This window comes from Schistosoma mansoni, chromosome 2 (assembly GCF_000237925.1).
Source record: "Schistosoma mansoni strain Puerto Rico chromosome 2, complete genome".
In the NCBI taxonomy this organism is placed as follows: Eukaryota; Metazoa; Platyhelminthes; class Trematoda; order Strigeidida; family Schistosomatidae; genus Schistosoma; species Schistosoma mansoni.
In genome coordinates, this window is record NC_031496.1 from 18,205,572 (window position 1) to 18,219,320 (window position 13,749).

The 13,749-nt window shown below is 35.1% G+C and overlaps 2 protein-coding genes across 2 annotated transcripts in view; both read left to right on the plus strand.

Annotated features, from left to right (window-relative positions):
- The window catches only part of Smp_122930 (acyl-CoA dehydrogenase), a gene marked incomplete at its 5' end in the record, with an annotated part of 21,186 nt that extends 16,447 nt beyond the window's left edge, over positions 1 to 4,739 (plus strand). The window contains 4 exons of the mRNA XM_018795951.1: positions 1,311 to 1,439; positions 2,101 to 2,424; positions 3,973 to 4,101; positions 4,531 to 4,739. Coding sequence (XP_018650212.1) covers positions 1,311 to 1,439; positions 2,101 to 2,424; positions 3,973 to 4,101; positions 4,531 to 4,689 — 741 coding nt within the window. The 3' untranslated portion in view covers positions 4,690 to 4,739. The remainder of the gene's footprint in view (positions 1 to 1,310; positions 1,440 to 2,100; positions 2,425 to 3,972; positions 4,102 to 4,530) is intronic.
- Positions 4,740 to 10,395: 5,656 nt separating this feature from the next.
- Smp_001610 (hypothetical protein) lies at positions 10,396 to 13,742 on the plus strand (the record flags this gene model as incomplete). The annotated part of the gene is made up of 5 exons (XM_018795952.1): positions 10,396 to 10,622; positions 10,661 to 10,829; positions 10,868 to 10,997; positions 11,030 to 11,176; positions 13,582 to 13,742. The coding sequence occupies 5 exons, from the start codon at positions 10,396 to 10,398 to the stop codon at positions 13,740 to 13,742; spliced, it is 834 nt and encodes a 277-aa protein (XP_018650213.1).
- Positions 13,743 to 13,749: the final 7 nt, after the last annotated feature.

A 13,749-nucleotide genomic window follows, 5' to 3' on the forward strand; every position in this document is an offset into this window, starting at 1 on the left:
AAATGGATAGTGGCCAGCAGTGGAATCCAGGACGCGCGTTTCGTCCTATTTGGTACTCATCTGATGAGTCCCAAATGGGACAAAACGCGCGTCCTGGAATCCACTGCTGGCCACTATCCATCTTTGCCTATCAAGCCTGTGGCTTCAGGCAATATCGAGGCAGTCCGCACATGTTACACATCTGCTGACAAGAGACTGATCAATTGCAGTTCTAAGTAACAATATGAAGATACAAGTAAACAACACCAAATAAATATTAACTACACTATATGCATATTCATATTTCTTGTATTATAAGCTTCCATCTGACCTATTGACTACTATTATACGATTTACTATTGTTAAGTTATTCCTAATTTATTAGTTAAAGTCTCTCACACTCACGCTTGGTTTGATCTTGTATAGTTATTATTTTCTATTTTATGGTATGATGCGGTCTGGTTTGCTTGTATATAAGCCAATGATGTCTGAAATATATAGTTCGCACATTGGAAGCTGAGATTTGTGTTTTGAACTCAAGCGGACAAGACTAGAGAAAAACCAATAAGGACTCAGCATTGACTGTAGGCTGCTCTTACTGGTCAACATGTCATTGGTTTGGCACAGGGCCAGGGTCGTATAAGCCGTGTTCTAATTGGCGATTTGACCACATGATAATTAACAAGGCGAAAATTTTTCACATGTTAGTTGCTTTTTCAACATCATGTTTATAAAAGCTGTATTAAATAGCCTATATTGTGTAGGCGATTACAGTATGGTTTTCAGCTCACTGTCACTAAATACTAGTTGTATAGTAGATGATGTTAGTTTTTACACTTTTATTATGAAACGCTCTATTAATCTAAATCTGTATTATGGTCACTGAAATTTTGATTTTGGTAGTTGTTGTGATGAACAAGAAGTCAGACGAGGACAACCGATTTATTATTTCATACAAAATTACAGAATATCTTCGTAAAATATTAGACCCATGCATAAAATGCTTCATTTGCAAATCTTCCATAAATGGTCCTTGAAATTCTGTCTAATTCTTCCAATTCACAGTTCTTTTCTCTTTGTGTTTTCTTCAATTCGATCTTCTTAACCTTCTGCTGCTAGCCATTTAGCTGCTGGCTGGTGTTACATACTACTTATATCTGTCAACATAAGTAGCATACTCCACATTGTCTTTAAAACAAAAGAAAAATTTCTTTTTAATTTCCAGTTTAATCAGTCTATTTATTTTATATTTGCACTGCTTTGTTCCTTTAGAGTGACATTTTGTCTGAAATTTCTTCCTCTTTCATACCTTTATGTTCATTTATTTTTAGGTTTTTAGTTCGGAAAAAGTATGGTCAGGCATCGATACATGTATTCAGCTAGCTGGACGTTTTGGTCTGCTTAAAAATGTTCCATATGAACGATTTCTACGAGATGCTAGAAATCATCTTACTAGTATGGTAAGTTTTTAATCCGATTTTCTAGCGTTTTATTTTATAGATGGATTTGATTCAAAGCTCGTTATCAATACTTCTCAAAATAACCCTATTCAGTGTTGTCGATATTTACTGTCTCGTTGGTATTTAGACCGGTGATGTGATAATTTATAACTTCAGTCTCAAACGAGATGCCTGGCAAGCTAACTAATTATAGTGTTATATATATATATATATATATATATATATATATATATATATACCTTGAAAATATGATTTCTTGTCCAGTAACACTTATTGATTAGGAAACTTCTGATTGATACAACATATCCTCATTTAACCACTTTTGATTTACCCATTGTATCATATATGATATTATTTGAAATAGAACTCAGTAGATTGGTCACTACTGATTTGCTTTCATTAAATATTCACTGTTGAGCATAAGGGAGAATTTCAGAGATTTTTTAATTTACTCTTGATTATGGACAGGTCTTAACGCAGGAACTATTGAGGATTGCATAAATTATGCATCTTGTGTTTGATATACTTATAAACAGTAACTTACTATGTATTTCACGGTGTTTTCATTTCTGTGAAATCTTTTAATTTTATCGTCAGCTATTTTTATTATATATGAAGTTTTATCGTTTATAATCATTCGGTAAAACTTCTTATTCGATAGGAATCAAATGATATCTTACGTATTATGATAGCTGGTGAAGGTATAACTGATATTATTCCTGGCTTTGAAAAAACAATCTCTGATTTGAGTGTTTATACTCGACATCCAATAACTAGTATAAAAACTAAATGGTTATTAAAAAGGCGAAAGCAAGGAAAGTATGCTGCTCAAGCTGGTTCTGGTCCGAAAGTAACCGAGGGGAATGCTTCACGTGATTTAAAAGATCATTTACATCCTAGCTTTGCTGATATGGCAACTCAACTTGCTGTAAATACACAACGATTTCAAAGTTTATGCCAAGTTTCACTTATTCAATATGGCCGAGTAAGTCAATTATTATTTCTAAAATAATGTTGTCTACAAACTAAATATTTGATAAGTTTATTAAATTCAGTGCAAATAGTAATCTAAAATCAAAAGTATTCGTGATCCATATCGGATTATTCAAACGAATTGAATATACGTTTCTTTGGTTTTGTTTTCATTAAGTTCGTGTGATAAATTAGTTTATCAGTTGGCCATGGAAACTAAAAATTTTCATCAAACATTAGAATAGATGCTTCATTTGGGTTAGTGATGCTTTACGGCTACCCAAACTCAAGTGGGTGCATTGCAGTTCAAACCTGTGACTTAGTGGCTAAAAGTTCAACGACTTAAACCCTAAGCCATCCACCATTCCACAGTGGAATAGGTAGTGATATACAGAATACTGTTTTTAAACAATAGTGGAATTAATAAAAATTATTTGTTTGTCAAAATAAAAAGTCGCTTATTTTCTTTTCCTGTAATTAACTTGGCTGAAGTCCATGTGCAAATGGCGTATGAATCAATCGTTGGTCACCTGCTACCATGGGACTGCATCTCCTTACTATGCTCCACTGTCTTGTGGATCAGATCTTTAGATCAAAGGCTCCGGGTGTGCCCCCCTAAGAAAACCACCTGCTTCAGTCTGGGCACTTGGGCAGTATCACAGCCCTCACACAAATCAAATGAGATTTGTGTGTCGCGAATGTATCTGGTGCCCCTTTGTGCCAGTAAATAATAAATATTAACTGGACACCAAAATAATTATGCACCACTCAGATAAGAATATGAAGTTGTGAAAACATAGAGGAGGAAAGAGAGTGGTACACTTTTAACGGTAAATAAGGGAAGTGAGATAAATGAAGGAAGATAGTTTATAATAGAAGATACTGTTCAGTAAGAAATACAAATGGAAAGATTTTTTCCAGTCAAGGGATTTACTCATGCTTTTACGATAAATGTGAAAGAAAACTACATCAAATTTAGCACTGGCTCCTATTCTCAGTTATGTTTGATGACTTCCAAGCCAGTGATTTGCACTATCTCTCTAGCCATATCCATGCAGTCGGACGGACAGACAGATTTCAGTCTTATACAGTTTTCGTTCATTCCTCGACACGAATTCCTAGTCTGACCACCTCTTTCCACATCGTTGGTGAATAATGCGAGGTGCGCAAGCCACTGGGATGACAATCCTAAATTATGCATCAAAGCGAAAGAAATAGTCGTGAAGTTATGCCATAACCAAATCCTGTAGGATAATTGAACAGTAGTATACGGAAGATGATGAATTTCATAGTTCCTCATACTTTATTATATGGTCGACACTCGGTCATTATACGACACATTTTTTATAAATTATTCTTTGTCACCATTCATGTTGTAATACTATTTTTCATCATTTTATCAGTGAATAGTCTGATGTATTTTTGACATATTCTTGGTGCTATCTGTCGTCGATTACCAACAAATGAATACTAATTTTCTTCAAGTTCATATATTCAATATCAATTATTATTTTTTTGAGTGATCCCTTTAGAATTTTAATCATTTTTATTTCGTTTGTAGGAGATTACAAATGAACAAATGTTATTATGTCGGATAGCAGATGCTGCAATTGATCTTTTATTAACGTCTATTTGTTTTGGTCGAGCTTCTAGATCGATAAGTATTGGTTTACCTCGTAATGATTATGAGGTGAGTTTAATTTTCATACTTTTATTACAAATGATTAATTGGATAGAATAGAAAAAACAAAAGCTGAACAAATTATTAGCATAGTAGCATATTGTGAATTTTGTTTGATTAACTAAATTAATATGCTATAGTCATCTAATTGAAATCATTTATCAAATGTACGTATTATCAATTATAAGTTCATTTACTGTTTCATGGATAGATAGATGGATAAATAGATAGATAAATAAATAAATAGATAAATAGTTTACTTATTCCATTGATTGTTGACTGGACATTGGACAAACTCTCACTCTAGTTGTACTAATACAGTTTGCCGTCTTGATTAGTCAAATCTCGTACATCAATTATCAATTTATATTATTTTTTCATTCTATTTAATCGTTCAATATGATTTTATTCTTTCTACTTTTCTCTCTTCTATTACAGAAAACTTTGACACAAACGTTTTCTAGACTAGCACTCCGACGTGTTGAACATATTATAGATTATAAGTTTGAAATCGATCGGTATCAACATCGGACCGCTAGTGAATTACTGACACAGCGTTTCTATCCTGTATCTCATCCACTTGCACGTGTATGGTAAATTGTGGTAATTTTTTATCTCTTGTTAATAAAACTATAATTAAACTCTCTATAAAAGATTTTTATACGTGAATTATTACTGAAGGGTCTGTACATATTCTACTATTACTAACCTGCCATATGTTTGTGACGAGTTGTTATAAACCTAATTATTTCTCTGATTGCGTGTCTTGGTGTTGCGGAATGGTTGGAGTTGACTGTACAAGATATTTTACACTGGGCTTTCTGATAGCTGGTAGAAAATGAGACTAGTTTCTTTCGACAAGTACGAATAAAGCTTCTTTAAGATAACTTAACTCAAGGAAAATGCTAATCATTCAAAGGCTAAAGGTGTAATGGACTATAATATCTCATATCCACTAAAGATAAGTAATTAACATCAAAATACTCATATTTTGAAAGGTTCTTCTAGTTTGACTAAAAAAGAGATTCCTATTAGTGTCGGCGGCTAGCCTTTTACCTTCATTTTGTAACAATATTATAGCAGTCAATATGTTTTCTCTTGATTTGATCTAGCGCAACTGATAACAAAAGTAATTGAAGGCTTGTTGTTGTTATATTTAACAGCAGTCCACGCGATAGTATATAAAAAAGCTAGGTATTTAAAATTAGACACCGTCAAGCAATCGACAGAGCTTTCGTATACATGGGGATATGTGGACTTGAAGATTTTTCCCTTCGTACATTGAGGTTCGATGATGTTTCATGTGCAGTGCCAAGTTGTATGTATATTCCACTATCTCACAACATTTATTTAGTAGCCAACTAAAGTCGATGTCTCATGATATACGCTAATTTTTGACACTCGACTGCTAAGTTAAATACTGTGGCTAGCAGACAATATCATGCTGTCTGGTTTTCACTGTCAACCATTTTCAATCATTTATTTAATTACATACTTCATATTTGATGAATGAAAATAATGTGAGTTGGGATCAGTGTCTTCTCTCTGATGAAGACTAGGTTCTCTGTTACCCAAAAATATAATCAGGAACACTGATCAGTAGAAATAAACCATTCTTCAAGCTATTCAGTACGCCACCAATAATCTATCAAAAACATTTAAACTTCGTCATGTTACTAAGTTTTCGTAAATTAATCTCGTTTAATATATGTAATACTAATAATGTTTTGTACAATAGGGCGCTCAAACTACACAAAAAAACAATAGAAAGATATTATTAAAAAGAGTGGGTAAAACAACAAATATCCTGGAATTTACGATTTCTTGAGAGAAGCCATAAGCAACTAGTTCGTTCTTATAGTACAGCTATGACAACTAGAAGTATTCAACTTAATGTGTTAACTAAGAATTCCGGAAGTGGTGCAATTTGATGTATGTAAGACTAGATGAGCACAAATGGACGTATTATGTTAGCGAATTCTTAACCATCGAGCAGTCAAGTGCAAAGGAGTCATTAGTTCACACAAATACTACTGCTAGATAATACTTTAGGTTAGGTGCGAAGATAGCTCCCTCCATAATCTCATTATTATTATTATTATTATTCACAAACACCTTATGGGTACATAAGTGCTGTGAAGAAACCATTTCGGGTTTCTTCAAAAAATGCAATAATACACAATTTTCAATAATGTTAACATTACATATGCCATGTTTGAGAAAGGAAGGAAAAGGAAAATAAAATATTAATAATAGAATAGTAATAATAATAATAATAAATCAGGTTCTGTGTAATTAGCAAGAATTTTGAATTGATTTTGAAGAAGGAAAGGAAGAAACTAAGGAAATAGAAATAAAGGAGACGCGGAATACGTAAATATCTTAACGCAGAACAAGAATAAACAACTATGTATGTATAGCAAAACGAGTAATAAAAATAAAATAAAACAATAAATTGATAAGTAAATAACTTATTATTGCAGTAAGATATGACGTTAGAATAAGTGTTTGTTCGTGCAGACATAGTTTTGGGTGATGCTATGAAAGTCTCAATTAAGTGCAAAAGATAATCAATATGTATGAGGTGTATATAAATAGTGAAGATAAAACGAGTCTGATAAGTTGAATTCAACGTAACTCAAGTTATTGTCTCAATCCAAAGCTTCGTAATCTGGACTGTTTATTTGCATACGAACACACGTTGGAATACCAGACGTTCTTGATATTCTGGTGGTTTTTCATGGAGTTTCTGCTTTCCTTGTTGATGCTTCCTTCATAACATAGGATACGTAGTTCAATCGAAGTTATCAACATAAAAAATAGTACACCTAAACCCCACCCTTGTCTTTTAGTGGCCCTGTATCTGGCTCCAGGTATATCGAATGATTAGTTGTTATCGAAATATACATAACATCAATCCTCGTATATTATTGTCGGCTCAACTCGTGTTAGTGAATAGTAGAATTGAATAAGTCAAATACGAGGATGAAGTTTGAGTGCGTATATTTCATACAATCGTTGGTCTGAACAGATGGTCGATCAGAGTAACGAAGACGAGAGAGTGAAAGTAATGACACGCGATGGAGAAAACATACAAGCCGACCCAACTTAACCAAGCGTGAATCAATATTTATAGTTACACATGTGGTGAATAGGTTAAGAAGTGCACACACACGCCCATATAAAGATAGTCAAGGTTGATAAGCGAATGATTTACACGGTCAAAATGTGAGTCAAGTAGAATGAGTAGATTGATTTGTCCGCAAGCTATGCGGGCGTGCATAGCAATACAGTCAATAAAGTATAGAAAGCAAGAGCATAACTGCTTTAGAACTGCCCAAAAATTATCGTATGAAACTGCCATTAAGCAGTTGTTTCTTGGGTATTGTTGTCGCTCCCGCAAGCTTACTACTAAGTCAGTTTCTTTTTCTAGTGCCTAAATAGAAATTATATCACAATTTGTTCAGTCGGGAAATATATTTCTCCTGCATATCCTTAACTGCACTCCAGATCACTTTGTTCATAGTCATCCTTGTTCTATATTTGTAAAATGGAAAATTAAGTGCACAAAAAGGTAAGGATACTCACCACTGCATTCTTACTGTCTGTACCTATATTCCTGCTAGTTGCACTGCTTATAAATCAGCCGGGTCTTACGAAAAGTCTTCCGACTTAGGGAAGGTAATTGCTCAGATGTACTAATGGATTTAAGTGATTTTAATGCTTTCATATGAGTGTACGTTTTCCATCTAGATCAGCTACGTGCTTGACTCGATCAACTTATAGAAGCAGAGAAGAAACTAATCGTCTAGTGATCTAGTTGAGAGAAGTCTGTCCATCATCGTTCTCTGCTCAGCAGGCGAACCTTCTATTGTTATATTTTTCAGTTATCAGTAACTTATATTCACAAAATAGGGGACTATAGGAATACTTAAATACTAAATCTAACTGTTTACTTAATCAGACAGGTCCAGATAACCTTTTGGGTTTGGACTTATAATCATATCCAATATTTGGAAACGAGGTTATGTAGTCCAGGATATGTCAAAAAGACAAGGATGGATTCACCCTCACCAAGTGATCATATAAAATGTCTTCCTTATGAACTTTGTTGAGAATCTGGTGGCTAACAACTTTCCAATATGACAGGGTTAGTAAACACTCATCATTGACAGCGGTCTTGATATGCTTATTGACCACTAAGTAAATGCAGTCGGGCAAGTACCATAACATTTCCATGAGGTAGCCGCACATGATATATGTCTATTTCACAACTATTTCTATGTTTTGGATAAGCTTGACCTTCAATTATTATATTTGGAGTAACATCCGTAAAATATCTAGTTATCTGTGTTGTTCGACTCCGTATTATCCTAAGAGTCGTTAGGAAGGTCATCCCAATGCTGACTGAACTCATAACACATCGCTTCCAGACTGCATTAAACAAAGTTACTAAAACTAATAAAGTGACTCTTCGTTCGGATATTTTTGCTATATATCTCTATTTTCGCAAACGTTTCAAACCATTTTTCACTGTTCTGTGCAACGGGAATGCAGAACCTGTCGGAGATTGGATGGTCTGGATTGTGGATCATTCATCGATCAAGAGAGGAATAACAGTGAATAATACTCTCGTTTCATATCTGATAAGACTGCGGGGTTCCGAAATTAATGAATTCCTTGATTTCCGCAACTTGGGAGTATTAAAATGTTTGTCCACCAAACGCCGACAAAGAGGGGGATTTGTGAGGCTACTATAAGAGCACACGAGACATTAAGTTGAACATTTATTTTTAACTGGTTGGAAGTGTCATGGGAAATGACGTACTGTTGGAAACTGTTTCGACAACATTAGTGTCCTGAATAGCAATGTAGAAGCTAAAGGCTACTATGTCCAGTTTGTTTTTCAGAATTTAGCAATGATTAAATTTGAAATATTTAAATGCCATAAGTAAAATATGATCTAACATATATTGGAAATTCAAGAATACGAAGCAGTACTAAACGCGATGTCAAAGGCGTTCAGAGTTCGACAACTCCTTTACACGTAACACGTCTACAGTCAAAGCACATCGACCCATTCAAATCCGATGTCACAAATAAAGGGGTTGGAAGATATATGGTTGTACAGCTATCGATTTGTTGTGAAGCGTTCGATCTAAGTTGTCTAGTAGCTGCGAGGTATGCGTAGTGTGGCGTACACACTGGCGACCTGATATGAATGAGTGGCCGAGTGGCTTCAGTTATAGTGTGTCCAATAAGATTATTGCAGTCGGCAAAAATATCGAAGACCCACAGAATTATTTATTTCGGCGATTTATTTACCGCTACAAACGTTTACGCGAAAGACCGTGAAACGGGTTTGTACCAAATTAGCGAACGGCTTTATAGAAAACATCCAATAACAAAATCTTTAACATCAACTTTCCGTTCTTTGACATGTGGTTGAAAAGGGCGTGTCATTCAATAGCGGTGGACAATGAGGCTTTAAAATATACAGTCAACTTCAGGAAACGAGTTGTAGTGTAGATCACTAATGTAGATGACCAGTTTTGAATGATTTAGGGCCTGCTCGAGTTACGCGGAATAGCGTGACGAGCCAGCTGAATTTGCAGTCCGACCTCGGGATCAGCACCTGATATGTATTACCTTTACATCGTATCAAGGTACTATGACTGCCGTGTAGACTGTAAACATGAAGGGCGTCATTACAGAGACATATTAGTGAGAGTGGGGACAACGGAAATAGTGTGACTACCACCACATGGGCCAGTCTATAGCGCCCAACTAATCGATGAGCGTCGGTTGCCCTCGACTTTGACGGTGATCGATGAACTGTTCGACACTCAGCGACTCTGCTGCTAGATGATTTGTCTAGGGTTCAGTAACATTCCAATGAGCCTACTGTAGTATTACCTGCTAAGTAATGTAAATAATATCGGTTTACACGCTCACAACGTTTTCCCTGTTCAGATATTTTAACACCAGTATCAAAAAATACAAGTAAAGCATTACCAATGAATGTTTAAACTTTTTCATTTGTGAACATATATATAAGTCATAACGGTAGCTGTTCAAATTACAAAAGGAATGAAAGAAATCTTTTCATTGTGAGCTCATGTTTGTACTCCTGTTCATTCTACAATTGTAAAAAGTTTCATCTCAGAACAAAATTAATTAATCTTCAGAACTTGTTTTGCTGTTCAAACAAGCTTTCTACTGTTCAAGGGTTATTTGTTTAAATAGTCTTAGTAGATGCAATGTCATAGTAACTTGTCGCCTGCCTACTTTTAGATAGTCATTATGGACTCCTCAGACCTACATCTTGCAATTGATTATGTTGGATCATGTGGTATTGTTTTGACACCTGAACAAAAAGCGACGCTCAATACAACACTGACTATTTTGAAGCACGAAAACAAGTTCTCGTATGTGTCGTTTTGGGGTATAATTCGAGGAATCAATGGAGACTATTTCATTGCTCAAGGAATCGGGAAAGATGTATTGAAAGAAAAAACAAATCTGTACAGGTATATAACCAGTAATTTGGGTCAACGCTTTATTTTAGTAAAGATTGCTCTACATGGGGGTTGTTACCAGTACCAGGAAAACAAGATATAGAAAAAAGCAAACTTTTCAAAATGAGACTAACAGGTGATCCTTCACACGAAGCTGAATACATTGAGGTGAAACAAGTGCCAGGAGAAGGTGATGAGCTTGCCGAAACTGAGGAACTTGTAATCTCTGTTCCATTAACGATTGGTATATGAATTAGATAACCATGAAAGAAGAAGATAGACTTGCTGCTATTATTTACCGCATTGAAGAAGAAGTTGTTATTGTCCCACGTGGTGCATTTATACGAATGTACAACGGACAAGTTGTGAGTAATAAATCTTTTGAAGGTACACTGATGCAATTACTCATACAAACATAGGCTTGGCGTGTGTCGAGGCTTCAAAACTATTATCATACTTCCATTGCCGGCCTCCTGTAAATATGCCTAATAAACCATTAGCCGAAAGAGCAAAGCTTGACAAAGCTATCGACTTTTTGGATACTATTGAGGATGATTATCCTGAAGGTGAGAATCTTTTGTATTGAGATTAGATATTTGTCTACATTCGATTTCGGATGTGAGTAAGGTAATCTACCTGAGATTTTAACATTTAATTCGTAACCTAATGGAATAATAACACTTATTTCATACTCATTAGCTGGTGATCATGAGGTTTTTGCTATTATTTTCCATAGATTGATAACAAACAATATTCTCCTCTTCGAATCCATTTGGATGAAAACCATTAATCCATTAAATATACACAGTATAATTAATACGTAGAAAAGCCTGTTGGCTGCATATATGTTTCGCACTATAAACTAGTATCCGTGGTCATGTAAAGCCAGGATTTATATGTTCAAATCGTGGTATACAATTCAACCAAGTACAGTGAGACAAAGACTTGTGCGCAAATCTCTTGATTCTGAAGTTTAGTTTTTGATTGTTTCCTATCACTCACAGGATGTTTAGTTTTTAAAACGTCCATTTCTCAACGGTCTATAGGATCTGTTCAATTATTAGTGGATAGTGGTGAGAAAAGAGAAGATGGTATGTTGATTTCTCATCTAGAGACTGGTCTGTTGACAGAAATCGGGGGACATCTTGTCAGAAGGCAGGATGCAGTCTCCTAAGTGCCCCAAGCAACTAAATAAGAGTTTCTTGGATGCATTTTTATCCTTATTACCCAAGATTTCGCCTCGCAACTGATCTATGCTAACGCTTATTCTGATCACAGTCAGTCATACGCAACATAGAACCTGACACATATGCACATCGATTCAAATTGTCACGCCCTATTAACAGTGAGACGAAATTGTTAGAGTTATTCCCAGAGTTGCAACACTGTCAATAATAATAGAGAAGACTGAGGGTTGAAAATATAACTTGGGAAAATATGAACTAGTAAAATAAAAGAACTTATAGTGATTTAGTCTTGGGATCTCAGAGGAGACAAAGAGTGAACCTGCGCCGTTGTGGATGATTTTGAGCCATGTCACTTAGTCTCTAATTGTTGATTACCATAATCAAGCGGGTCCTAGGGAGGTAATCTGCACATACATATATTCGGATCAAAGTAGTTTGATGCCTTTAAAACACCACTTATCCTAAATGTCTTGTCAACCCTTGTATGCGACAAGTGAAATCTCAACAAGAATGCATTAAGGTCTTCAGACTTTGACAGTATGTCTACCAACTCAAGGTCGAATTTAATGAGAGCCTTTCTAATTTATTTTAACCAATGGATTTACAATATGCACTTTAAGGAAAAGACGAGTAGGGTATTTGTAAGTAGTGCCAGACAGCTTTGAAGTGTTACTTGGGTATGGTGGAACCAGTGACTAATCAGACAAAATACTAAGTAGAGATGAAGGATGAGTTAACAGTGATGTGAATCTTCACTAACTGACCTGAATAGAACATGTACTGAGTATCCACCTACTATATCCTTCCATGACCAAGGCTAATCGGTTGAAGTTGGAATAAAGCTAGAGACAATTACATGAAAATCGTACATCCGTACATTAGGTCAATAACTGCTGATATAAGCTTTCTGGTCGAGATCACTGATATAAATGTGTTCAACAGCTGGACAACTTACATAACATGCTTCGAGGTTGGATACTGTGGCACTGACGTATTGTATTCCACCTTTTCTTAGACTATGATATCACTTCATGTTTTCAGTCCATCAAAACAAACTAGCTTTAGTTCCTTTATTTCTACATTAGCTAGTCCCCTCAACTGTTTCTAGATGTCCTGCTGTGATAACTCTGGCCGATATATATTGTGTAGTATAGTGAACATGTCGAAAGCTATGCCCTGGAGAATATTGTGTTGTGAAGATATATAAGGTGATGAAACAGCAGATGAAACGGATAAAGATCTGCGTATCTTATGAGATAAAGGTATGAATAACATAAGTTAAAAGAAAAACAAGACTTCGTTAGGTGGTAATTTATATGATAACGCAACTTCAGACCTATCCAACCGAAAACTAGAATGAAAATCGTGATAATGTAACCTTTAGGTAGGTATAATGTTACTTAGAAACTAACCATAAGCAAGGGTACGCTATATATGTACAATACAGCATTAGTAAAAGACTGGAATGAGTCAATTATATGTACAGACACGATAAAAATCCTAGAACTTTTATGATGAATATGAGGATTATTTTTATTAGGGCGGTTATTATCAGGTTAACTTTTATAACAGCTGAAAATTTACAAATTACAAGGGATCATCTGCACCTAAGAGTTACTGACCAGTTGTGAGTCTATAACAGACGTATTTATGTATATACATCCCAACATATATGCAAATTTTACTTGTTGGGGTCGCGTACTATACGACTAAGTATTACAATGATTGCTGCTTTTGCACAGACTAAAATTGTTTTATAAACTACGGCTTTATACCTTGAAAAGGTTGTTGGGTGATTCAATTCGAACGTGGAGGCAACGTTGTTCTGGTCAAAAGTCTTTTATGGATTGGATATGTTTTATATCACTTACCAGGTACAAACAAGTATGGATCAGTTTATGTTGGAACTGGTGAATATAATATTGATCTCCCATTTATGATATAATGCAAAA